This window comes from Coregonus clupeaformis, chromosome 28 (assembly GCF_020615455.1).
Source record: "Coregonus clupeaformis isolate EN_2021a chromosome 28, ASM2061545v1, whole genome shotgun sequence".
NCBI lineage: Eukaryota > Metazoa > Chordata > Actinopteri > Salmoniformes > Salmonidae > Coregonus > Coregonus clupeaformis.
The window spans coordinates 16,023,343-16,049,232 of NC_059219.1; the positions used below are offsets into that span (position 1 = coordinate 16,023,343).

General features: G+C 44.6%; 1 protein-coding gene across 8 annotated transcripts in view; it reads right to left on the minus strand.

Moving 5' to 3' along the window:
* Window positions 1-20,646, minus strand: part of LOC121542890 (POU domain, class 2, transcription factor 2) — a 36,333-nt gene extending 15,687 nt beyond the window's left edge. For 7 of the 8 annotated variants that reach the window (XM_045208643.1, XM_045208642.1, XM_045208640.1 and 4 more), the window contains exon 1: window positions 20,494-20,646. In XM_045208643.1, coding sequence (XP_045064578.1) covers window positions 20,494-20,593 — 100 coding nt within the window. In that variant the 5' untranslated portion in view covers window positions 20,594-20,646. Of the gene's footprint in view, window positions 1-80; window positions 172-20,493 lie in introns of those variants that run through there. The other variant, XM_045208641.1, reaches the window with a different exon arrangement.
* Window positions 20,647-25,890: the final 5,244 nt, after the last annotated feature.

Consider the following 25,890-nt stretch of genomic DNA (forward strand, 5'->3'; position numbering starts at 1 on the left):
ACACACACACACAGAAACACACACACGGCGAGCTTAATTGGGCTGTGCTAATGAAGGCAGAGAGAGGCACAGACACTCACCTGGCAACCACATACTGCAGAAGTCCATCACTGCTAGAGCTACTGTCCTGGTCAAATGTCTGAGTGTGTGTGGCCTCTTCTTTCTTTCTCACACACTCTCTCTCTCTCTCTCTCTCTTTCTCTCTCACTCACTCACTCACTCACTCGACCCAACAGAGGAGTGATACAAATCATTCTCCCTCCCTCTTGTTGTCCACGCCCCCACACATGCCCCACCCCCTCCCCACATCCTGACAGAAAGAGAGAGAGAGAGAGAGAGAGAGAGAGAGAGAGAGAGAGAGAGAGAGAGAGAGAGAGAGAGAGAGAGAGAGAGAGAGAGAAGAGGAAGTAAACAAAAAAAAGAGTAGGAAGTGGGGTCAGGAAGAAAGAGAAAGGGGGACACGTGAGGTTAAAGAGTGGGAGAGAATGAGATCTAAGACATAGAGGAGAAAGAAGAGGGGGAAGACATCAGTGGAAAGTGACAGTGTAGCTGGAAACTGTCACTCACAGCTCAGAGAAAAACAACCCTACGGCTGACACTACCGCAGTCACACTGCAAAACATTTCAATTCTACCTAGATTTTTTGTATTGTATTGAGATACTTAAGTGAAAATTACTTGTTTTGAGTTGATCTCGCTCACCCAGAAAATGCATTTACTTGTTTCAAGTTGATGTTGCTTACCCAGGAAATGCATCAAGATCATTTGTCTTGTTTTAAGATATTCTGAGACTGACTTGTGTCAAGCCTTTTGTAGGTTAAAGTAAGCAAAATGCCAGTACACTAAGATCATTTGTCTTGGTAAGATGTCTTATTAAGATCAAATATCTTGAAATAAGATCATGTATCTTACCCCACTTGGATCAAGCCTTTTTTAGGTTAAAATCAGCATAATTATCTGCCTGTGCCCTAAGATAATTTACCTTGGTAAGACGTCAAGTCAATGCATTCTAAGAGATATCTAGGTGAGATCTAAATGTTTTGCAGTGCACTACCTGGCCAGTTAGAGACGTAACACATCATATACCATACAATAATACATTACAAAGGCTAATACATGCTTATAACAAGTGATATAGCATTATACCTGCTGTAGACTTTAAGTCAAGTGTTACCAAATATGTCATCTACATGCTCAACAGTTTTCATTATATTTGTCGGTTCTACCTACTCAGATTGTGTCTCTGTTATAGGTCTCGCTGTCACATGAGGTGGGAGATGTGAGCCATCACAACATCCCCACAAACCACAACCTCTCTCACCACTCAGCCCCACTCCTCCAACAGAGGAAAAATTGAGTAAGTGCAGCACTACCGCTGACCAACCAGTTTGAGTTCACAACTACAGCGGAAATATGGGTTTCTCTGAAGTAGCATGAGTCAGCCACATGGGGGCAGTATTGACAATCAATTCCACTAACAGATGCAGGTAGCATCCTTCCAAGGCCAAGAAGAGGGAACTGTGCCCCCTCCTCCCCCCTTCCTCTCCCTTTCTTTCGTTCTCTCTCCTCTCTCTCTCTCTCTCTCTCTCTCATTCTTCACTAATTCAAAAACTATCGATGGAGAGCTCTCAAGTTTGCGTGTGTGTGTATGTGCATGTGTGGTAAAAGGTGTTGACACCAGCAGTCATGGTTGTCCAGAGACAGTGACAGACTGCGTGAGGGGAGGGGGTGTGTCTATGGGTCAGAGGTCGTCTGGGCAGACTGGATTTGGCCGTGGCCCTACTACCACCATCCCTCCTCTCCCCTGTGTGTGTGTGTGGTGTGTGTGTGTGTGTGTGTGTGTGTGTGTGTGTCATGTTCAGGGATAAGGGGGTCCTTCCTGCCTTTGAGGAAGTCTAAGCCTTGGTTACCATGACAACCAGACCCAGTGACACTCCCTTCTGGCTAATCTGAGGATGCTGGGGTAAGTCGCCCTTATTTGGGTGACACAATATCACAGATGTTATATAATAACATAATGATTCGGAACCAATACAGTGACATACAACAGCAAATAAAGAAATGATCCTTTCATGGAATTTCAGCAACACACTGCTGTATTTGATTAATAATAACTCAGTTATTCATGAAATTGTATCGATTTAACTATATATATTTTAATACGGTATAAAAACACATACACAGAAATAAAAACAAAATCAGACACACACAATCTGATAGTGGGACCCCAGGGAGGAGGATGGGGCCGTCTGAGTAACATCAATCACTCTGCTGTCACTGAGAGAGAGAGGGAGGGGAGGGGAGGGAGGGAAGGAGGGGGAGAGAGGAAAAGCGATAAAGAGAGAGGGAAGGAGAGGTGTCCAGAATGGGTCAGTACAGGGACCATTCAACCATTCATCTCTCTGGAGCTCTATTGTACAGCCACCACAGGGGGAGCCCAGAGCAGATACACACATCCCTCATCTTTACCCTGGTGTTGGACCAACAATGTGTGTTTGTCTCACCACTGTGTGTGTGTGCGTGTGCGTGTGTGTGTGCACGTGTATGCGTGTGTGTGTGTGTGTGTGTGTGTGTGTGTGTGTGTGTGTGTGTGTGTGTGTGTGGAGCTCCAGGGTTATAAACTGTACTGGTAGGAGTGTAAGAGGTTTAGGTGGTGTATGGAAACCAGCGGGGGTGAAAACATGATAACATCTGTCTCTACCAAGACTCAGATAATAACACTCACAGTCCAGCTAGTTTGGACAGACAGAACTCTGTCAGAGCATCACTGTAATGGTAGACTGAAAGAGAAAGTGTTATCATTACTTGGCTATAGGATGAGGAGATATCATGGTCAGTTGGATAGTAAATCATCTGTATTAATTAACATGTAAGAATGTAAATGATGGTGCAGTATCTTTCTCTGTCATTCTCTCAGTCCTCCTCCTCTTTCACCTTCACCAGGCCCACCTCTATCTCTCTCTTCCTCTCCATCCTCCTCCTCTTTCACCTTCACCAGGCCCACCTCTCCCTCTCTCTTCCTCTCCATCCTCCTCCTCTTTCACCTTCACCAGGCCCACCTCTACCTCTCTCTTCCTCTCCCTCCTCCTCCTCTTTCACCTTCACCAGGCCCACCTCTACCTCTCTCTTCCTCTCCATCCTCCTCCTCTTTCACCTTCACAAGGCCCACCTCTACCTCTCTCTTCCTCTCCATCCTCCTCCTCTTTCACCTTCACCAGGCCCACCTCTATCTCCCTCTCTCTCTTCCTCTCATCACACCACTTTTTTTTCCAACCAGCTTCAATCTCCTTTAAATTCAAACTTTCTATTTCACACATATGCATCCACATCTACACTACATACACTAACAACCTCTCTCTCCCTCTCTCTCTCTGCTGGTCAGCAGCAGGTCTGACATCACTGGACACTGCTCTGCACCTTGATTGGACACACGTTGCCAGGCAACAGCAGCGAAAGGTCTCGGTGTGTATGTGTGCGCGCGCGTGTGTTTACTTCTGTTTATACATGCGTGTGTGATCAGTGTGTGAGAGATTTTATCGTCATGTCCTTGTCTACATGTGTGGAGGAAAACTTATGAATAAAGAAGTGTCACTGTATATCTGATATCAAGCCATATGAATGATCATCCTGTCTGCCTGCCTGTCAGTTCTCAGAGAGAAACGAGTATATATACATTTGTGTGTTAATGAAAAAGAGAGGATGTCGGTGTGTATGTGTTTATGTGTATGCTTGTGTTTTTGTCTGTATAAATGAATGTGTGTGTTTGGTCAGTGTATGAAATGTGTGTGTTTGCGTCAGTGAACGTGTGTGTGTGTGTGTGTGTGTGTGTGTGTGTGTGTCTAAGCCCCCGGGAGCTGGTGGTTATTGTATCTGACACAGCGGCTCTTTCTCGCGCCTCATATTTCTGGGCCGATCGATTCGTCTGACTCCCGACAAGACAATAATCGCACCTCCCTCTCTCACTCCATCACTACCATTATTACTGACCTCCCCAGGGAACGCACAGGGCGGAGGGTGGGAGAGCGGGATGAGGGAGAGAGAGAGAGAGAAAGAAAGAGGGAGAGAGATTTAGAGAGAGATGATGAAAGAGAGAGTTGGCAAAATGAGGCTATAACAGTAAAGAAAAATGCAGGAAGGAGGGAGAGAGAGAGAGAGAGAGAGAGACAGACGAGAGAGAGAGAGAGAGAGAGAGAGAGAGAGAGAGAGAGAGAGAGAGAGCGAGAGAGAGAGAGGAGGAAAATAAATGAGGTAAAGAAAATGGTCTAGAAAAAGGAAGACGAAAACAAACAGGAAGCAGAGAAGAAGGGAGGATGGTAGAGGGATGTAAGAACATATAGATTGAGTGGTGAGTTCTAGCAGAGAAGAGGGCTGAAAGAGAAGAGGACAGAAAGAAGAGCAGGTATCCCGGTGAACGAGTGCAGCGAGACAGAGAGGAGGAGATGGAGAGAGGGGACAATAAAGGTAGAGAAACAGACGAGAGATGAAGGATTTACACTATGTTCTTCCAATAAAGGAGAGAATGAGACAGAGGGGAAAATAAAGAGGGAAAGGTAGAGGGTGCGAGAGAGGGGCGTTGAGTGCCGGATTGAGGTGAAACACACACACACACGCAGTAGCGTTGGAGGGTCAGCATAGAGAAATGTTATTAAATTGTCTGCAGCACAAGGGCTGATTGGCGGCTGACTCCTGTGCTGCCATTTAATGGAGAAGAATAGAGAGAGAATGTGCCGCACTGAAAACACAGCCACACACACACACATTCACAGGTATACAAACAATACACTTACACCTCGACCCTCTCTCACACACAAGCATCCACACAACAGAGGTATACGGAAACAGAACGCATTCTCCCTGTCTTTTGTCTGTCTGCCTAAGTGTCTACACATAATGTGTAGTGTGTGTGTGTGTGTGTGTATCACTGCTGTAGCTGTCTGCTTTGAATCTAGATTACAATTACTGTAATTGGCTCTCAATTCAAGGGATTGCTGTTTGACCCCCCGCCCCTCTCTCCCTCTCTTTCTGCCTAGCGCTCTATGCTTTGTGCTTTCTCTGTCTTTCTCTCACCTTTTCCGTCTTCCTCTCTCTATTCTGCTTTTCCTCATCAATATTCCTCTTTCCCCTCTACCTCTATCAGTACATCCATCTTTCTCTCAGTGTAATCCTTCCTCATGTATCCCCATCCCCTATTCCCCCTCTTCCTTTACCTTCTGTCCCATCTTTTCTCCCTCCCTTTATCCTACCACTATCATGTTCTTTACTCACCATTCATCCATCCAATTCTCTGGATGTTTTACCTCTCCTTTCCCTCCATCTCTCCATCTCTCCCTGTGATAATCAGAGGAATAATGTGTCTCATTGTAGTCTTGATATATTCTGTTCTAGTTATAATGGAGCGATATCAGCCTTCTACAGTCTGAGCACAGGGACATGGTGTGCATTTGGGAGAGGAGAGAAAGAGCGATTGAACGAAGGAGAGCGGGAGTGGTGGTTGTGGGTTGAGGGGGGTAGGAAATTGGTCTGGCTAGCGGAACAGCTTTTCACCCCTCTCTCTCTCCCTCCCTCACTCCCTCTTTCGCTCACTCCCTCTCTCTCTCCCTCTCTCTCCATTCTGCTTTGTATTCTGCTGAGATGACAGGGGGAAAGCTTTATTGCTCTGAGTTGGTATCGATCGGGGCCCCTAGTAGGGGGGAGGGGGAGGGACGCACACTTCTGGCCCTTTCTCAACGACGCCTGCTTCAAATCCCACCTCAACCCCCTCCTCCCTCTCTCTCGCTCCCTGACTCTGAAATTCAAATTCAAGGCTCCTATTCTCCAAAGGGTAGGAGAGAAAGGCGTCTGCCTGCTTCCCCTGGCTGACTGAAGGCCTGAATGGAGCTTCAATCTGATAAGTCATCCTCCACAAACACAAACAACCAAAAGAAAGATGCATAAATATTTTTAAAAAGACAGGAGAATATATCACCCACCCATCCCTTCCTCCTCTCCTCAATCTTTTTATATAATGGTCCTTGCCTCCTCCTCTCCTCTCCTCTCCATGTTTCCATACTCCTTCAATACCTTTATTTCTCTCTGAGGCAGGTGAGAATTATTTATTTCAAAAGTGAAGAATGAGCATGCCCTAACATGCATAATTCACACACACACACACACACAGACACACACACACACACACACACACACACACACACACACACACACACACACACACACACACACACACACACACACACACACACACACACACACACACACACACACAGAAACTACATAATGACCCTGGGTACGGTATGTTTCTCTAAAGCCCATGTAGATGCTTTATTCATTTTCATGCAGTATCCTTCTACAATTCAACTCCAGAATACGATTATATAAACCAACAGATTCCAAATCCCTATTTTCTTTCCTCCGTATGGAAAGAACCAACCAACCGGTCAGAACCAACTGGTCAGAACCAACTGGTCAGAACCAACCGGTCAGAACCAACTGGTCAGAACCAACCGGTCAGAACCAACCGGTCAGAACCAACCTGTCAAACAGAGGAACAGCTCCAGTCTGTTTATCCATTAAGGACATGCGTGGCGCTTCACATGTCACTAAGGAGCGGAACAGATTGCCTTTAGGGACACCGGGTTCAAGTCCATGACCAGAGGGCTGGAGGGTGAGGGGGTGAGGGTCCACTATTCCCCGGGGGGGAGAGTCCTCTGTTGTCTCCCCCCAGAGCGATGCTCCTCACCTCTCCTGTCCTGCTGGCTCTCTCTAAGCCCTACTTAGGCTGACTGATCACACACACATATGTAAACCTGAGCCTAGCCTCCAGACTTAATGGAACTGTTTGAAATGGTACAGTATAATCACTGTCAATCAACTTAGCTAGCTACCGCTTTCTATTCACTATTCTCACAATATAACAGTTTTTAGTTTTACAATGTGAAGAAGTCTGCAGTGTTTTCATCCAGTTCAAATTCATCATCACACTTGCTGCTTGGTTGACATGACCAACACACACTATCACCTGAGCAATCTCTGTGTGGAAAATATGAAAAGATATATGTGCTATTTGAATAAACAGTAAGCCTAGATTTCCTCCAGCTTTTATATTAAGTCCTAGCTGTGTGGTGGATGTATGTCTTTGTGTTCAGTGATAAGTGTATCCACACACACACACACACAAGCACACGCACACTAGGGGAGTAGATGTCTGCTACTGACATGAATACATTCACACATGTAGACCTAGACCTAATATGGTGACTGAATGTTTTATTGAACATACACTAGTCTATTTTGTGTGTGTGGGGGGGGTGAGAATATATGCAGCACCAAGTCCAACTCTTTTTCACTTGTATCTGTGAATGATTCATCAGTTAGTAGTGACTTCCCTGCATGTGCTCAAGTCAAGATAAATTCACTGGTTGGGAAGGCAACATTTTGAAAGTAAAATTCCTGAAGCTGAAATTTAAATGTTGGTTTGAGAGTTAGATTTTTAAAGGGGTTCTGTGTTGGCACCAGAAGACCGCTACAAAGGACAATCCAATGTTATAGCATTATAGTAATGTTATTATTATAGCACCAAACTCTGGCCATGGGAACCTCTAAGGCAGGGGTGTGTCAAACATACGGCCTGAGGGGGTCCAATCTGGCCCGTGGGTGGTTTGAGTATTATGTTTTTTTAAGAACTCAATATAATTTTAAATGACTAAAACCAAATGGAAACTGTGTAGAAATGATAATGGACCTACATTCACACTTGACTGTGTGATAATCACCGAAATGGAAGCTAGACAGTCAGGGAGCAAAAAACTATGGATAGAAGAAAATATTTTGCACATTTTGACTGCGAGGATATATAACAAATGTTCAGTGCGGCCCCCCCGGACCTCGTTGAAGAACGATACGGCCACCGGGCAAAATGAGTTTGACAACCCGGCTCTAAGGTATGGCCTGAGTGCATGAAGCTACTGAATAAGATCTCTCCTAGGTGACTATCATCATCAATAGGCCTGGGCAGGCCTGGGTAGAACATTGCAGATTGTGTGGTTGTTACAGGGGTCACTGGTCTTCCTGTTGTGTATAAAGTGGATTCCTGACTGAGACCCACCAGAGAACCATGGTGAACAACCCCACCCACACAGGCGCGGTGGAAATGGATCGAACAGAACTAAAACCACAACACCACCGTATAGTGTGTTAACATCTGTAGGGCAGGCGGGGCGGGCAGGGCAAACTCTCACGGTAATCGATGAAAGAGGGAGAGGGAGGGAGGGAGGGTGGTGAAAATCAGTTAAGAAAGCAGGTTATCTCCTGTTATTAGGGGAGGGAATCCCCGACTGGGGGGGTGGGAACGAGGGAAGACCAGGGTTCATTGATAAAAAAGAGAGAGAGAGAGAGGAGGAGGGAGCGGTCTATGTTTGGCATCGAGAGAGAGAGAGAGCAGACAATTATCTGTATTGATTAGAGCGGGGCCAGTACTGAGAGAGTCTGAGAAAACTATGACTAGATCAATAGAGACAGAGAGAGTTGAGAAAGTCAAGGCTATAAAAATGTCCCTCTAAGTTAATTGAGCAAGCTTTTGGTCACCTTCCCTGAGAGAAAGTATGACAGAGCGAGAGAGAGAGAGAGAGAGAGAGAGAGAGAGAGAGAGAGAGAGAGAAGAGAGAGAGAGATTTGAACATGACAGGGGGTGTGGAAGTGGGGGTGTTGCTGTGGGGCCTCTTTTGGTTCAATCCTCCGTGACACAAAAACAAAATGGAGGAATGTCAGAGGAACAAAAGGAGAACAGAGGGGCGACAACAAACACTGAGTGAAAACCTCCTCCTACCACACACATCTTCCTACTACACACATGCACACACTTCCTGTTAACCCTCACATTTCTACAGACGCCGACCCCATCACCAGGCAACCCCGACCCTCGGCATGGCGTCAGAAGTATGCTCACCAACCCACACGCACACAGACATGCAAGTTGAAATGCAACGGGCTTGGTTTGGATGAGGCATCTGTCCTTCAACATTTTTAAGTGATACACTGACTGAGGTTGGAGAAGAGTGCTTTTGCCAGATCACTTACTACTGAAAAAAAGTTATCAGCCAACTTTATACTAAAACACAAAAACACACATAGATAAAACAATGGGTCAGAAAGCGAGAAGGATTATTGAGCCGACCTTTAGGTAAGGGCACAAAATGTCAGGTTTGACAAATGACCTTTTAAACATGGTGCAGATGTAGGGGTTCTGTACATTGTGAATAGAAGCCATTTCAACTGTCCTCCCCTCCCAATAGCTATTGAAAAGATATTGTAAAACATTACAAGTCTGGTTGTAACAATAAAGCAACATTGTATTTTCAGACACATTGAGGGATTTTCCTACTGGCAATTTAATTCCATTCTGTCAAGACAGTTCAAAAAGGGTAGATTGAAGCAGTGGTAAATAATAATACTGTAAGAAAGAAAGAAAGAAAGAAAGAAAGAAAGAAAGAAAGAAAGAAAGAAAGAAAGAAAGAAAGAAAGAAAGAAAGAAAGAAAGAAAGAAAGAAAGAAAGAAAGAAAGAAAGAAAGAAAGAAAGAAAGAAAGAAGAAGAATGGTAGAATAGAGAGAAAGGAGGAGAGAGAGAGCTGCAGGGATTACAGGTGTATAGTTATGCATGCCTGTCATCACAGAATCCCTCCCACAGCCCTTGGGAATGGGCACCTTGGAAACGGTCGCTAAGGGAACAGACTACTGAGAGAGAGAGAGAGAGAGAGAGAGAGAGAGAGAGAGAGAGAGAGAGAGAGAGAGAGAGAGAGAGAGAGAGAGAGAGAGGGGGAGAGAGAGAGAGAGTAGGATAAATTAGTAAGAAGTGGAGAGGGCAAAGAAAAAAGGGGAGGCGAAAAATTCAAGAGCGGAAGAAAGAGGGAAATGGAAAGTTGGCATATGAATAGAGGGCAGGGTGAAATACATGAATAAAGAAGAAAGAGAGAACAGAGAACGTGGGAGAGGAGAGGGGAAATAAAGCATACCTGTATACCTCTATGAACCCAAATACTGGTCTCTCCTGAGTGCTGGCCCTCCCTCCCCTGTACTGGTCACTGTCTCCCCAGATCCCCCTGGCCTGTGGCCCTCTTGTGGCGCCTGAAAGTGCTGCGAGGTTCCTTGAGGAACGGTAGTTAAACATCACTCACTGACTCTCAAACTACGCTCTGGTTTATTGATGCACTGGAGCGAGGCCAAACACACACACACACAGAGCTGCTGACATCCAGTCATGCACACAGACAAGTACTGTGTGCCTTTTTGACCTGAGTAAACTTCAGTTCACCCTGCCAGTTCAGACGCAGACATACACAACTCTTTTCACCTATATCTGTACCCACACTTATGAAGTCTCCAACTCTCTAAAACTCCAACTCCCTCCACCTTCAAAACAAAGCAACACACTATCAAAGCTCCATCATATACTGTACCTATCAAATAGCCTGCCTACTTTATATGTAAGCAATATATATTTGGTATGCATAATATAATATCTGATCAATATCAAATGCGGAATAATACATATATTGCCTTTCAGGGTGAGACTGGTAATGTAGATCTATGGTAATGTAGATCTATGGTAATGTAGATCTGTGGTAATGTAGATCTATGGTAATGTCGGAGCAGCATGGTGAGATTGGCCCTGAACTCTTAGTGCATGGCAGGCAGCCATTCACATTCAGCCGCTCTCTGTCGCCCGCCTGCTCCCTCCATAATGCATGAATTTACTCAACATTATTTCATCACACTCATGCATGCACGCACACCCTATCCCCGTGCAGAGCACCTACCCAGCACAACACAAAAAAACACAATGTGCAACCACCCAACACAAATCTTTCATTCAGCAAAACATGTCCAGTTTCCCTGTTCGCCATCAGTGGGAAGAGCTCCTAAGCAAGCATTTCAGGGTAAAGTCTACACCCGTTATATTCGGCACATGTGACAAATACAATTTGATTTGATTTGAGAAATGTGCAGGCTAAAAAATAGGGGAGAAGAAGCATTCAAGAGGGAGAAAAACGTTGAAAAGAAAGTGGGAGACCGACTGAATCAGAAGTCACTTTAGAATTGTGTGACATATTTTTGATTGAGTGAGTTAGTGAGAGAACACTGTAAATATGTATTAGAGTATCTCTCTCTCTGTATCCATATTTATAGTCAATGCCTTTCTCTCTCTCTCTCTCTCTCTATCCCTCTATCTCTCCCTGCGCACACCGGTCTTTAACCTTGGCCTTTGGTGACTCTGCTTATAGTAATAAAGTCAACCCTCCTCCTCCCTACCTCTCCCTCTATCCCCCCTTCCTCCTCCTCCTTTTCCCTCTCCCTCCCTCTACCCCGGGCACTGCTGTTGTCCACTGTTCCTCTCATTCATAGTAAACACTATTGATTTTCAGCAGAAAAAGAAAAAAAAGCCATGAATTTTAATGCCCGTATCTGTCCCTTCTCCCTCCCTTCCCTTCATCCCCCTCTCCCTTCTTCTTCCTGAGGGGAGGATAAAGAGATGGGGATCAGGAATGTGTATGTTTGTGTGCGTGTATCGTATGTGTGAGTTAAGGTGTGTGTGGGGGGGGCATTTCTAATTTCCCAGCTGTGCCTCTCTCACACAACAGCCCCCTCCTCTCCATGCTCCCCATTCCTCCTTCCCCTCCTCCTCCCCGCACACTTGGTCCCACTGGGGAGTGGAGGCAGGGAGAGGTGAGCTCATACATACACATGGCAGATCATCCCACTGATAGAGTCCTGTCCTCCTAGCATCCACACCACCACAACACCAAGGCCACACTGGACAGATACAGTTGAAGTCGGAAGTTTCCATACACCTTAGCCAAATACATTTAAACTCAGTTTTTCACAATTCCTGACATTTAATCCTAGTAAAAATTCCTTGGCTTAGGTCAGTTAGGATCACCACTTTATTTTAAGAATGTGAAACATCAGAATAATAGTAGAGAGAATTATTTATTTCAGCTTTTATTTCTTTCATCACATTCCTGTGGGTCAGAAGTTGACATACACTCAATTAGTATTTGGTAGCATTGCCTTTAAATTGTTTAACTTGGGTCAAACGTTTCGGTAGGCGTCCACAAGCTTCCCACAATAAGTTGGGTTAATTTTGGCCCATTCCTCCTGAAAGAGCTGGTGTAACTGAGTCAGGTTTGTAGGCCTCCTTGCTGCGCACACGCTTTTTCAGTTCTGCCCACACATTTTCTATAGAATTGAGGTCAGGGCTTTGTGATGGTCACTCCAATACATTGACTTTGTTGTCTTTAAGCCATTTTGCCACAACTTTGGAAGTATGCTTGGGGTCATTGTCCATTTGGAAGACCCATTTGCGACCAAGCTTTAACTTCCTGACTGATGTCTTGAGATGTTGCTTCAATATATCCACATCATTTTCCTTCCTCATGATGCCATCTATTTTGTGAAGTGCACCAGTCCCTCCTGCAGCAAAGCACTCCCACAGCATGATGCTGCCACCCCTGTGCTTCACAGTTGGGATGGTGTTCTTCGGCTTGCAAGCAACCCCCTTTCCTCCAAACATAACGGTGGTCATTATAGCCAAACAGTTCTATTTTTGTTTCATCAGACCAGAGGACATTTCTCCAAAAAGTACGATCTTTGTCCCCATGCAGTTGCAAACAGTAGTCTGGCTTTTATGCCGGTTGTGGAGCATTGGCTTCTTCCTTGCTGAGGGCCTTACATGTTATGTTCGATATAGGACTTGTTTTACTGTGGATATAGATACTTTTGTACCTGTTTCCTCCAGCATCTTCACACGGTCCTTTGCTGTTGTTCTGGGATTGATTTGCACTTTTCGCACAAAAAGTACGTTAATCTCTAGGAGACAGAATGTGTCTCCTTCCTGAGCGGTATGACGGCTGCGTGGTCCCATGGTGTTTATACTTACGTACTATTGTGTGTACAGATGAACGTGGTACCTTCAGGCGTTTGGGAAATTGCTCCCAAGGATGAACCAGACTTGTGGAGGTCTACCATTTTCTTTCTGAGGTCTTGGCTGATTTCTTTTGATTTTCCCATGATGTCAAGCAAAGAGGCACTGGGTTTGAAGGTAGGCCTTGAAATATATCCACAGGTACACCTCCAATTGACTCAAATTATGTGAAATTAGCCTATCAGAAGCTTCTAAAGCCATGACATCATTTTCTGGAATTTTCCAAGCTGTTTAAAGTTACAGTCAACTTAGTGTATGTAAACTTCTGACCAACTGGAATTGTGATACAGTGAATGATAAGTGAAATAATCTGTCTGTAAACATTTGTTGGAAAAATGTATTGTGTCATGCACAAAGTAGATGTCCTAACCGACTTGCCAAAACTATAGTTTGTTAACAAGAAATGTGTGGAGTGGTTGAAAAACGAGTTTTAATGACTTCAACTGTATGTAACACACACACTGATCTAGACACAAGAGGCTAACATTACATTGACCATAAAAACAGTGCTACTGACAGTGATTTTCTATTCGATATACTAATTGTATCAACATTGATGGTAGACTACTGATACTAACAATGTGTGGGATAATGGGAGGTGAGGGGGGTTCTCTCTCCATCAATCGTTCACTTTCTATCTGTCTCTCTCTCTCGCTCTCTCTCTCCTACTCTGTGTATTGATTTTGCTATAAGCGGTGTCCTGGTTGCGACAGGGCAATACAGACAGACAAAGGCAGACTTCATCAACGAGCGCTGAACACTGCAACATTTTCTCAATAATCACTTCATCGTGGGAGAGAGAGAGGAGAAGACAGGGAGAAACGGAGGAAGAGAGGGAAGAGGAAGTGTTATGTAGAGAGAATTAAAGAAAGAGAGAGAGAGGGGTATTTACAGCGATAATGTTAGAGTTAGAGGAATATTTTCTCAAAAGAAAAAATAATATGTGTGTGTGTGTAGTTTCCTAATCTCCCTGTTCCCAATTCAGCGTGTATGTTCAGCTGCCTAATAGGATCTGACTAGAGAGAGAGGACAGAGAGAGAGTGAGCGAGAGAGAGAGAGAGAGAGAGAGAGAGAGAGAGAGAGAGAGAGAGAGAGAGAGAGAGAGAGAGAGAGAGAGAGAGAGAGAGAGAGAGAGAGAGAGAGAGAGAGAGAGAGAGAGAGAGAGAGAGAGAGAGAGAGAGAGAGAGAGAGAGAGAGAGAGAGAGAGAGAGAGAGAGAGAGAGAGAGCATGGCCACACTAGCTCATAAGCTGCTAATAAGTACCGCTAATACCACTGCACAGAGCAGGGATCAAAGTCCTCTCTCACTACAACTCCTAATTACTGTAAACCTCATTAGGATGAGCTCAGGTTGGGGCTCACTAAGACTACTGAAATACTCTGACATCTTTAATTTAACTTGGTTGATGGAAATCAAAGAGTTTGGGTATACTGTATCGCCACGCCCAAGCTTGATATGTACTACAGGTTACTATTGTGGATTTCTATGGTGACATTGTACAGCGCCGTGTTTGAGTAGTGGTGGTAGAACTCTGTGTTTGCTGTTAGTGTATAATGGCTGTAGTCTCTATTGAATCGTAGTGCTAGTCGCCGGTTAATGAAGTGTCATACTATTGTGTAGAATGTGCTAGTGTGGCAGTCTAATGGAGCAACAGGTGTAGACAGCAGGTCTCCATGTAACTCCATTTGTTCCTCTGGTCTCCCCCTCTTTTCCTCTGCTCCTCTCCTCCGTTCCTCCTTTCGTCTGATCAAAGAACCTTCCATTCAATCTCCTCTCCCTCCACTTCTCCCTCCTTCCTCCCCCCGGCCTCCACCCCTCTCTCCCTCCATCATAATTTGACTGATGATTACACCTGTCACTCAAGGCAGCATGTGGCCAATTAGGAACGAGGGGTGAAAGAGAGGGGAGGGGCCTGGGGGGTGTGGTGGAAGGGGATATTTTTGTTTTGTCCATTTTTGTTTTCAAATCTGTTCCGTTTCTTTTATTATTTATTTCTTCCACTCTTATTAGAGAAAAGATGGAGCCCCCCCATCTCTCTCTCGCTCTCTCTCTTTCCTGGCTATTTACCTCTATCTCTGGCTGTCCCTGTGTAATCACAAAACCATTTAAACACACTTTTATACACTACCTCTGACTCACGGTTAAGAGTGCGACCGCTGCCCGTGCTTTTATAGGCCTTAATGTGTCCGGCAGTCACTTTGGCAACCAGGCTGTCGCTCCCCACACCACAGAGGAGAGTGAGGGGGGGTGAGAGAGAGAGAGAGAGAGAGAGAGAGAGAGAGAGAGAGAGAGAGAGAGAGAGAGAGAGAGAGAGAGAGAGAGAGAGAGAGAGAGAGAGAGACATTGAGAAGGGTGAAAAAGATGGTGCCATGCACGGCGACTCAGCCCCACTTCACAAACAGACAAAGGGACCAAGGGGTGCACCCCTTGTACAGAAAAAGGAGGGGTCTCACCCATTTTTTCCTTCCTAATCTTGGCAACCAACTGGTGAATGTAAGTGTGGCCAGTTCAAAAACCTGTATGAATCTACTATAGGCTGAATACCACAACTCTCCCCATAACTGAGAGAGAGAAAGACAGAAATATAGGTAGAGGAAAATGAGTAGAATAGAGAAAGCACGTAGGAGATAATGTTCTATTAGGAGGACATGAGAGGGGGAAGAAGGAAGGCTTACAACAGTTTGAGAGGGGAAAAAGAGAGAGAACGAAAGAAAGGAGGGAAGCGTACAACAGATTAATTCAAGGACAGCGCACTCCCGCCGGGAGAAGGACAGAGGAGAGGAAGGACAGAGGGGATAAAGGAGAGAAGGAAATGTTGAGAGAAAAAAATAGCAGAATTTTCCCTTTTTGTAAACGATTGGTATATTCAGTGTGGGTGTGGATGTAGGTTTGTGTGTGTGCTGTGTGTGTGTGTGTGTATGCGTGTGAGAGAAGGCCCAACATTGGGTGGTGATGGTTGACGAAGATCTCTCTCTGATACAGCAATGTAATTTCCCCACAACACCTCACACATTCTTACATAGCAGTATCCCCCAACACACACACACACACACAGGCAGATAGACTGAAGGACAGCAGACGAACCGCAGAGGTTAATAGGACCTCTTCATAATCATAAATCTTATCAGCTAAATGAAATGGAGAGGAGGACCCCTGATTTAGGCCGTGCCGGGCTGGGGGGTGGGACCCAATCAAAACTCCGGACTTTATTGGTATTTTTATTATCTAAATGCACCGGCACACGGGCCAGTGGCAGGAGAGAAAACCACCAGCAATCAACAACAAAACAGACAGCGGAGTGGAAAAACAGCAATATCTTTGTTCAGTCATCTCGGTGGGCCTTATTGATTTTTTAAAATTAAAAATGATTGCATTTATCCATCTAACCGGCTAAATCTCATTCAGGGTAAATATTTATTTGGGAGAATAAGGGACAGGCCAGCTCTAGTATGACTTTCTTCCTTTTTCTACTTCTTTTAAAGAGGCAACAGTCAACAAATCTGTGTGTTCCACATACAATCAAGTCAACATGCTGAAAATTGATTTCCAATAGTTTCTGGACTTCTCTGATTTGTGTGATTGGACTCATGTGGTGTATGCCTCTCCTTCACCTCACACACTTATCAGAGGTTGACCAACACACACACGACGCGCGACCACACACATAACGCACACACGCACACAAACACACAGAAACACACACACTCAACCCTCAATCTGAGAGAGAGAGAGGTGTAAAAGCAGCATGTATGAGGGTATTCCTGGTGATGTGTTGATTAAGAGCCTGGACCCCCCCTCTCTCCACCCTGCCTCCCCCTTCTCTCCCCTGGTCCCAGGGGGATATGTCTGATTAAGTGGCCTGCTCACCCTGTCTCTGATTAGAACTAATGCTGGGATGTATTTCACTGGACACACTCACTGACCCACCATACATAGAATACCTCGCTGTGTGTGTGTTATTGTGTGTGTGTGTGTGTGGGGGGTGGCATGCATATGGGTGTGTGTGTGTGTGCGGGAGAAACTCAATACCACTGACTGCTGCTAATGGGGGACTTCATCAGCATTGGTACTACATTAGTCTGAGTCTACAACACACACACACACACACACACACAAGCACACACACACACACACACACACACAAGCACACACACACTGCATTCCCTGTGTATGGTGTACTGCACATTTTCTTCACGTGAACAGAGATCTTGACTCAGACATCCTCTACTGGGGGCAGTGAGGGAGGTTATCCATGTCAAGAGCATCTGTGTGATGCCATAATAGAGAGCTCTGTAACATCCACATGTCTGTTTTCATTATGACTAGCAGCATTCTGCCACCAGACCAGACTAGAGCACAGCATTACTGACGACTGACTGTGGGCCCATCATACTGCAATCTAATAACAGAACACACACGTACACACACACACACACACACACACAGACACACACACACACACACACAGACAGATAGAGGAAGAGACGGAGGGAGGGAAGAAAAGATAGGGGAGAGAGAGAGAGAGAACTATACTGTGGAAGGAAGCAGTAGAGAGAGAGAGAGGGGGGCAGTAGCCTTAATGCTATATAGCATGTAGTATTGACATCTTTCTTGTGTCTATTGATTCCCCATTATGTTCCTAACAAACCCAGGTTGACATTTTGTCATTCGCAATCATGTTAACACTGGGGCTCACACACTCCCCACCACGCTCCGATCTATACACACACACGTGCAGGTTCGGACACAGACACACAAAAACACATGTAAGCATATGCACCGGTCTACATGCACAATCAAATCATTTCTGGATAAGAGCGTCTGCTAAATGACTAAAATGTAAAATGTAAATGTAAAACTATAGCTTGTTTATTGACATACATCATATGAAACATAAATGCATACACACCATAGCATAGACAGTAGATATTGACTACAGCAGTATCAGTGTCCCCGTGGCTTAATGGCTCTACAGCCACAAAGCGTATGAAGCTAAAATAGTGGAATTAAGTGTGTGTGCGTGTGTGTGTGTGTAAAGGAAACTAATGTAAGGCTACAGTTTCAGTCCTATTCCATCATATCAAGCCCATTCCTACTAGAGCAAACCTGCCAGTCCTTGTGCAGGTCACATTAAAATGTAATGCAGCGGTTAATGGTGATGGCCTAACAAACCACTTTACTCTGTACTACGCTACACAGGGGTGGCAGGTAGCAAGGCGGTTAAGAGCGTTGGACCAGTAAGTGAAATGTCGCTGGTTCGAATTCCCGAGGCAATTAATCCCCAACAACAGCTCCCCGGGTGCCGATTGCACTGCTCTGATTCACAGGGGTTGGGTTAATGCATTCAGTTGTACAACTGACTAAGTATCCCCTTTCCCACTATACACTGTTGTCCCAGACACAATACCATTAAATATAGAACACTATCACTGGGAATGAATGGCTACCCAGCTGGACAACAGTCCAACACATGTGTAATATGTTACATGATGGTTAGTGTGCTATGTGACTTGTTGTGTTGGTAGGTAAGCCCCAGAGGGTCTGAGATGAGGCCTATGTAATGTGAAAAGTACAGGTGTGTGTGTGTGGCAATAGGTTATGTTGAATTGTATACGATAGAGAATAAACTAAATATGAGGGAGAGCACAGAATTAGCAACATAATCCATCACTATTGTCATATTGACTCCTAGGCCAACAAACTGTACACAACACATGAGTACTACCATAATGGCTCTGGTACAGTTTACCCTCACCTCTCCGTCTCAAACTGGGTTCCTCTCCAGCCTCATTTTTCACTCTGTCATCTGCTTTTACTTTCAACGGCTCTCTCTCTCCACTTTCTCAAAATGTTTTATCTCACTCTAAGATTCGCCATTTTTCAATGTGTGGTGCTCGAAAACTCCCTCCTCCCAGTACCCGCTCCCTATCCCTCGCTTCTCTGTCCTTCCTTTCCTCTCCTCCCCCACCCTCTCCTCTGTGTGCTATCTCTAGAGATACACCTAGGTAACAGGTCGCTCTCATCCCTCTACGCTCCCCTCTGCCCTCTGCCCTCTCTCTCACATCCCCTCATCTCTACATCATGGTGTATAAACACTCTTCTAGTGACAGATAGTAAATGAAGGTGGAGAGAAACTCGCCTTTCTGAAATCAAATGGATTTGAACTGATCTGAAAATTACACATTGGAAAAAGAGAGAAAAATATAGTCTTATACAGATAAATGGGTACCTATCTCTTTAAGAACGCAGCCACCGTCCAAGGTGCACACCAAGCTGTATTTATGCACCATTAAACCGTGACAGGCATTATGTGTATGCATTCTGAATCGTTTTAATACAGCGGGGACGTGAAACATAAACGCACAGTGCAGTCATATGGTATTTTCCACCAACCCCCTCCCTATTGCCTATACACATACATACACACCGAGATCAGGGACATTACGCATACTTCCCCTCCCTACTGAGGAGAAGAGAAAAGCTGTATACCGCTGTTGTTTCACGTCTGGGCGGCTGCCTAATTCCAGAGCTAGAGGAAGCCACAGTGACACACCGGCAGTGACACACGGAAGCCGGGCTGGCTGCTCCCACCATGCGTCCTTTTATTCCGCTTCAGCGCAGATGAAACGCAGACGGCGCCCCAGCCGCCCTCCCCTTCCCAGCCCAGTCTCAATGGTCCCGCCTTCCCCTGCCGGGTTTAGCGACCAGCCACGCTGACACCGCACGCAGACAAGCATCGGGACAGACAAACGTGGTCCTGAGAAATCAATGTCTGTTATGTTTAGGCTACTGAAATAAAGGCGTTATCCACACACACATAAACATTGTATGGAATTGAGACAGAGGAGGGCTATTCGACGAATGCCAGTCCAATGTCTAATTCACAACACAGATAAACACACACTGTCGAAAATGAGTGAAATAAAACGAAATAAAGACAGCATTCTTCCGTCTCCTCGTTCACGGTCCTTCTCCTTTCACCGTATTTTTGCCTCTCACTCCCCTCTCCCTGTTTTCACCGGCCCAGGAATCGATCTCCGCAGGATCGATAAGTTTGCATGAATATTCCCTGCCTGCCGAGAGGGTAGTTCGGGAGAGAAGGAGGCTGAGGCACAGGCGTACCGCGCCGAGGAGAGGGAAAGGATGGAGAGAGGGGACAGAAAACACACTGGGAAGAGGGATACATCACCCGGAGAAAAGGAACGTAAATAAACACAAGATGGAACCGTCGCGCATTACGCGCACGTGTTCTTTCAAGTTAACGGAGAAAAGGACGTCTGCGCGCAATTATTTGCAGTCTAATTTTAAACTATGGACTTATGTGTCTGTTTATTTACACATTTAAACCAGGAGAGAAGAGGAGTGTATTCCAGCCTTCAACACAGAAGTTCCCAGAGCACATTCCAGTTCCAAGTGGATAATCGGCACCGAAAAGCGCGCTACATGGGAGTCGTTAAGATGGGGCGTGTATGCATGACTGAGCCTCACCGACATGGCAAGAATAACGGAAAATGTCTTACCGGAGTCGGAACGTAGAGCCAACGGGGACTTGAGACGCCAGGCGTTGAGGTCAGGGGCAGTTCTCTGAAACATGAACGGCACCGGCAAGGGAACAAACATGATCTTCCTCCGTCTTCTGGTTTTGTTTAATATAATTTTTCAGTAATATTGTGACAAGATGTTTTTCTCTTCTGTGTATCTTCGTCCGTTTGAAATATATTTGGTATCGAAACACTGGAACATTCGTTGTTTGGCTTACCAGTTGATGGCGCGTGCACATGTAGGCTATGCTGGATAGCTCTATTTACATTTTTGGATGTGCATAGAACATATATATGGTGCTCCCTTGAGTGTGCAGCTAAGGAAACAGCCCAGACCCAACACACAGACGGATAGAACCACAACTGAACTCCCACTACTATATAAGAAGAAAACTATCAGGACTAATATAGTAATAATACTTTTATTATAAGCCTGTGGTTATGTCCAGATTTTTGCTCCTGTCTTTCTCGTATGCCGTGACAACTGTAAGTAACCATACAATAGCCTAATCGTTCTATTTCTCATATATGCGTTTATATTAGCATACTCTCAATGTTAGCCCACTGTTTTCCTATCGACAGGCGTGAGAACAGACACCGTAACAGTCGCTAGTTTCTTAGCATCACTCACTGGGGTTAGCTTTGGTTTGCGCTGGTAAATAAAATGGATAATATTACAATAAAAACAGACGAAACCCGAGCCACGCTGGTGTGCGTAAAGGCCAAAAATTATTGTGGTCTATTTGGATTTGTTATTTTTGGTTAATCTACTTTATTTGGTTTATAGCTGATCGCACTCTCTCACTGCCCCTCACATGTAGGCTATATACACACACATTCACCCATACGCAGGCTACAACGCAGCGAAGCGTGTTTAAAATGCATGTAAAATAGCTGCATTACGCTAATCAACTGAAATAAATAAATATTTGGAAAGGCTACCTAACGTGCGCGCTTGGCCTACGCTCCTCCTCCCTCACTCCCTGTCACAAGGAAGTAATTAAAACGCAATCAATCGATAAAGAAATAAATAAAGCCAAATAAATAAATAAAGAACGGAAACAACATAAAAATAAATCTGAATATCCGTTACGTTTCTCGTTCTTGTCGGAGCACTTGCCTATCTTTCTGTCCATCCGCCTGTGTGTCTTTCTGTCTGCCTGTTTGTCCCAGATATTTGGGGAACTCCCAATAGCTCCACTCGACCCAGCTCCCTCCAGTATTCTATGCGGGATCGCTACCACGCTGGCTGCAACATTCGAAGCGAGAGAACCCGCTACTCACCCCCTCCCTCCCTCCTCCCTCCATGCTCTCTCTTGTCTCTGCTCCTCGCTCCATCCTTTCCTCCCAACCGCCTCTACTCGTTTTTACCACCTTCGCCATAAAGGTATCCGTGATTGATTTCTGACTTTCCTCTCAATAAGACCATGCTATAATGATGCGAATGGTGATCATTACATTACTGCTTGTCTGGGAGACTGAGATCACAGATAACTGGAGAAGCAACCAACAGGCACATACAGTATGTTATTATACTGAACAAAAATATAAACGCAACATGCAACAATTTCAAAGAGTTTACTGAGTTACAGTTCAAATGAGGAAATCAGTCAACTGAAATAAATAAATTAGGCCCTAATCTATGGATTTCACATGACTGATACCTTTAAAAAATGGGCCTCACAATGGGCCTCAGGATCTCGTCACGGTATTTTTGAGCATTCAAATTGCCATCGATAAAATGCAATTGTGTTCGTTGTCCGTAATTTATGCCTGCCCGTACCATAACCCTACCACCACCATGGTGGACTCTGTTCACAACGTTGACATCAGCAAACCGCTCGCCCACATAACACCAAACACATGGTCTGCGGTTGTAAGGCCGGTTGAACATTCAATTCTCTGGCAACAGCTCTGGTGGACATTCCAGTAGTCAGCATGCCAATTGCACGCTCCCTCAAAGCTTGAGACATCTGTGGCACCTGTGTAATGATCATGCGGTTTAATCAGCTTCTTCATATGCCACACCTGTCAGGTGGATTGATTATCTTGGCAAAGGAGAAATGCTCACTTACAGGGATGTAAACCAAATTTAGTGCAAAACATTTCTGAGAGGAGAAGCTTTGTGCGTATGGAACATCTCTGGGATCTTTTATTTCAGCTCATGAAACATGGGACCAACACTTTATATGTTGCGTTTATATTTTTGTTCGGTGTATAATACGACAAAAGTTGATAGCCTACAATTTTTTTTCCCCCTATTGAAAATAGTTAACTATTGAAATGCATTTTGTTTAGAATGATAAGACCTATGATAAATATTTATATTTTAATCAAATCATGTTTGAAATGTTTATTTTTCTCTCATGGAATTGCGTGAGGGAATCTTTTCATGAAGGAATCTTTCAGCCTTAAAAATTCAGACAGTTAACACTTGTTATGAACCACCTTCGTTGGCTAATGCACTATAAATGCTTTCTTGGTGCTTTCTGCCACCCATATACAATGTTCTACAATCATTATAACAGTCATATGCATCTAGCCTATACGTTTAGGCAAAGGCATTGTGAGACCAGCTATAAGCATTTAAAACAAAGCATGGCTGCTTAAATTCCTCCCTGCAGCCATGACCATTACGCACAGGGCCTTCTTAAAAGGCTTCCATTCGGCTAATACAATTTATTCAACTTCAAAATTACTGACGTGTCATGATCTAACTTAATCAACATAATTCCTGTGACTGAAGATGCGACTATTCTATGTGGAGAAACGTCATCTGCTACAGGTAAGGTGTTTGACCATGAGCAAAATCCCACTCCGGTAAGGCCAGCAGAGGCCGTATAGCTACCGGCTGCACGCGGAAGAGCACCGGTTCAACCAACATCTCACCTCCCGCAGGCCTCCCCACAACATCTTTGAGTATTGCCGTGCACGTAGCGCGCGCCCTCTTTCTCTATTTCATCGCCTCACCTCCCTCATGCCAAACCGATATTTAACACGTTGTCACTGGTACCACAATATGACTAGATTATTGTCGATAGATTTTTAAACAGAAAAATCTATTCAAACATCTAAGTCAATACGGAGCCAATCAATAGTAATGGAGTAAGACCCCACAACTCAAGACAGTCTATAGGCAACTTGAAATAACAGTTAAAATATGAAATGTTAAACTTTATGACTGATTAATTTAAAAAAACATAGGCCTATCGATATAGTCATAAAATATGTTTATTATTAATATTAATATTACTACAATTACTATTTTTATTATTATGATGATTATTATGATGATGATTATTCCTTCACCCTTTTGGTTTCACGGCAGGCCAGGGATATGTGCTAGTTTCTAACTATGAGAAATGTGTCCTCTTTCCAGCCGTCATCTCTACCTCCGAATACACCACAATACAACAAGGTTTATTGTCCTTCTCCCTCTGCTCCACGTATGACAGATGACATCCGCAAGTCCAACGAGAGGAAGTAGGGATGTGGTAGAGAAGAGGATGGAGGGAAGGAGAGAGAAGCGACTAGTTGTCCTTCACGCACCCCCTTTTCGAACAGAGGTAGCCGCGCGCGCCCCGATCCCTCCTCCTCCCCGAACTCCTTCCAGACAAAAGCAATTATTTCTTGTAGAATGTAGTGTGGTTGTGCGCGTCTGTGGGAGAGAGGGATAGAGGTAGGGTGTGTGAGATTGAAGGAGGGGAAAATAAGATGGTGTTGGAGGGGATGGGAGGATGAGGGGGCCTAACACCTTCAGCATCCCCCAATCCTCCTCCTGGCACTCCTCCATCCAACTCTTCTCTTTCCTTTATCTGGAAATGTCATCAGATGTCATCTGTCATATGTGGAGCTGACACCCAACAAAATAAACTCTGTGTCCTACCCAAAGCTGTACCCAAAATACCCACTCCCATATGCACCTTACTAAAACATTTCTCTCATTACATTTGGGCACTTGCTTGTTCAGTATTTACCTGCAAACAAACTTTTGCAAAACAATTATACAAACGCAAGTAGCCAGCCAGACAGACTTATTTCATACTTTGCAATGCATCTAAGAACTATACTGTGTATTGTTCTTGCCATGGCAAACAGTAGTCGAGCCTCAGGCCTTACATTTACATTTTAGTCATTTAGCAAACGCTCTTATCCAGAGCGACTTACAGTTAGTGAGTGCATACATGTTTTTTTTTCTTGTTTTTTTCATACAGGCCCCCCGTGGAAAACGAACCCACAACCCTGCCGTTGCAAACGCCATGCTCTACCAACTGAGCTACACGGGACTACACCTGGCCCAAATACAAAGCTTCTCTCTCTGTAAGTCCTTGTGCCTCCTCTCTCTCTATGTGATAGTGCCCAGGCAGGGAGGCTGCTCCAGACCTCCCCTACCAAGGGGCCTCCATGGACCCCTAGAGCCCAGAGAGAATACCCATGGGGGGCCTCACCATCCAATAACCCCTTCTGCTCTGGACCATTCTCACCAGGGCCCGGACGGCCTGGGACAGATTGTCCACTGATAGGACTGATACGTCGTCACACAGAGAAAAGAGAGAGGCACTTCTCATTCTCTCTTTATTTTCTCTTGTTTTAATGAAGAAGGAAAGGGGGATAGCTAGTCCGTTGTACAGCTGAATGCATTCAACTGAAATGTGTCTTCCGCATTTAACCCAACAGCGGGGGCTGCCTTAATCGACATCCACGTCATCGGCGCCCGGAACAGTGGGTTAACTGCCTTGCTCAAGGGGATTCGGGGATTCGATCCAGCAACCTTTTAGTTACTGGTCCAACGATCCTACCCGCCAGTGTACCTCTGAGATCGAAATGGAATGGAGTCATTGTCAGTGTTATTATTCTGTACTGTGATGTTAATGCATGGTACTGTATGGTAATGGCTATATGGATGCTTGATACTTTGATCATGAATAAAGAAAGAATTTCACTCATAATCTGAAGATAATTACATCAAATTGGCATATTTTCCCCTAACATGATATGTTGCATCTTTTGAGGTATAGTTCATTTTAGATTAATGTACTATATATAAAACAATAGTATTAGCACACTTTCTTATGGTTATTCCAAACCTGTCTGTACATTTATTGGCAGTATTCCTGTTACACGTTTCACCATCTGAAGCCAATTTCAATATTGGGTATTATTGATAGGCCCCATTGTGGTAAATGGGATCTTAGATATGTTTTATTTCCTATTACAATTGTATGACACTGTTATTACAAATACATGGATTTGATTGTTTAATTTTGTGCAGTGTCCCCATAATTTTCTCTCCATTTAAATAGGCAGTAATGGATAGGAAAAGAAATGCCCAGGCTGATTACAAGGTTGTTGTTTTTAATAAATGTTGCAGTACTT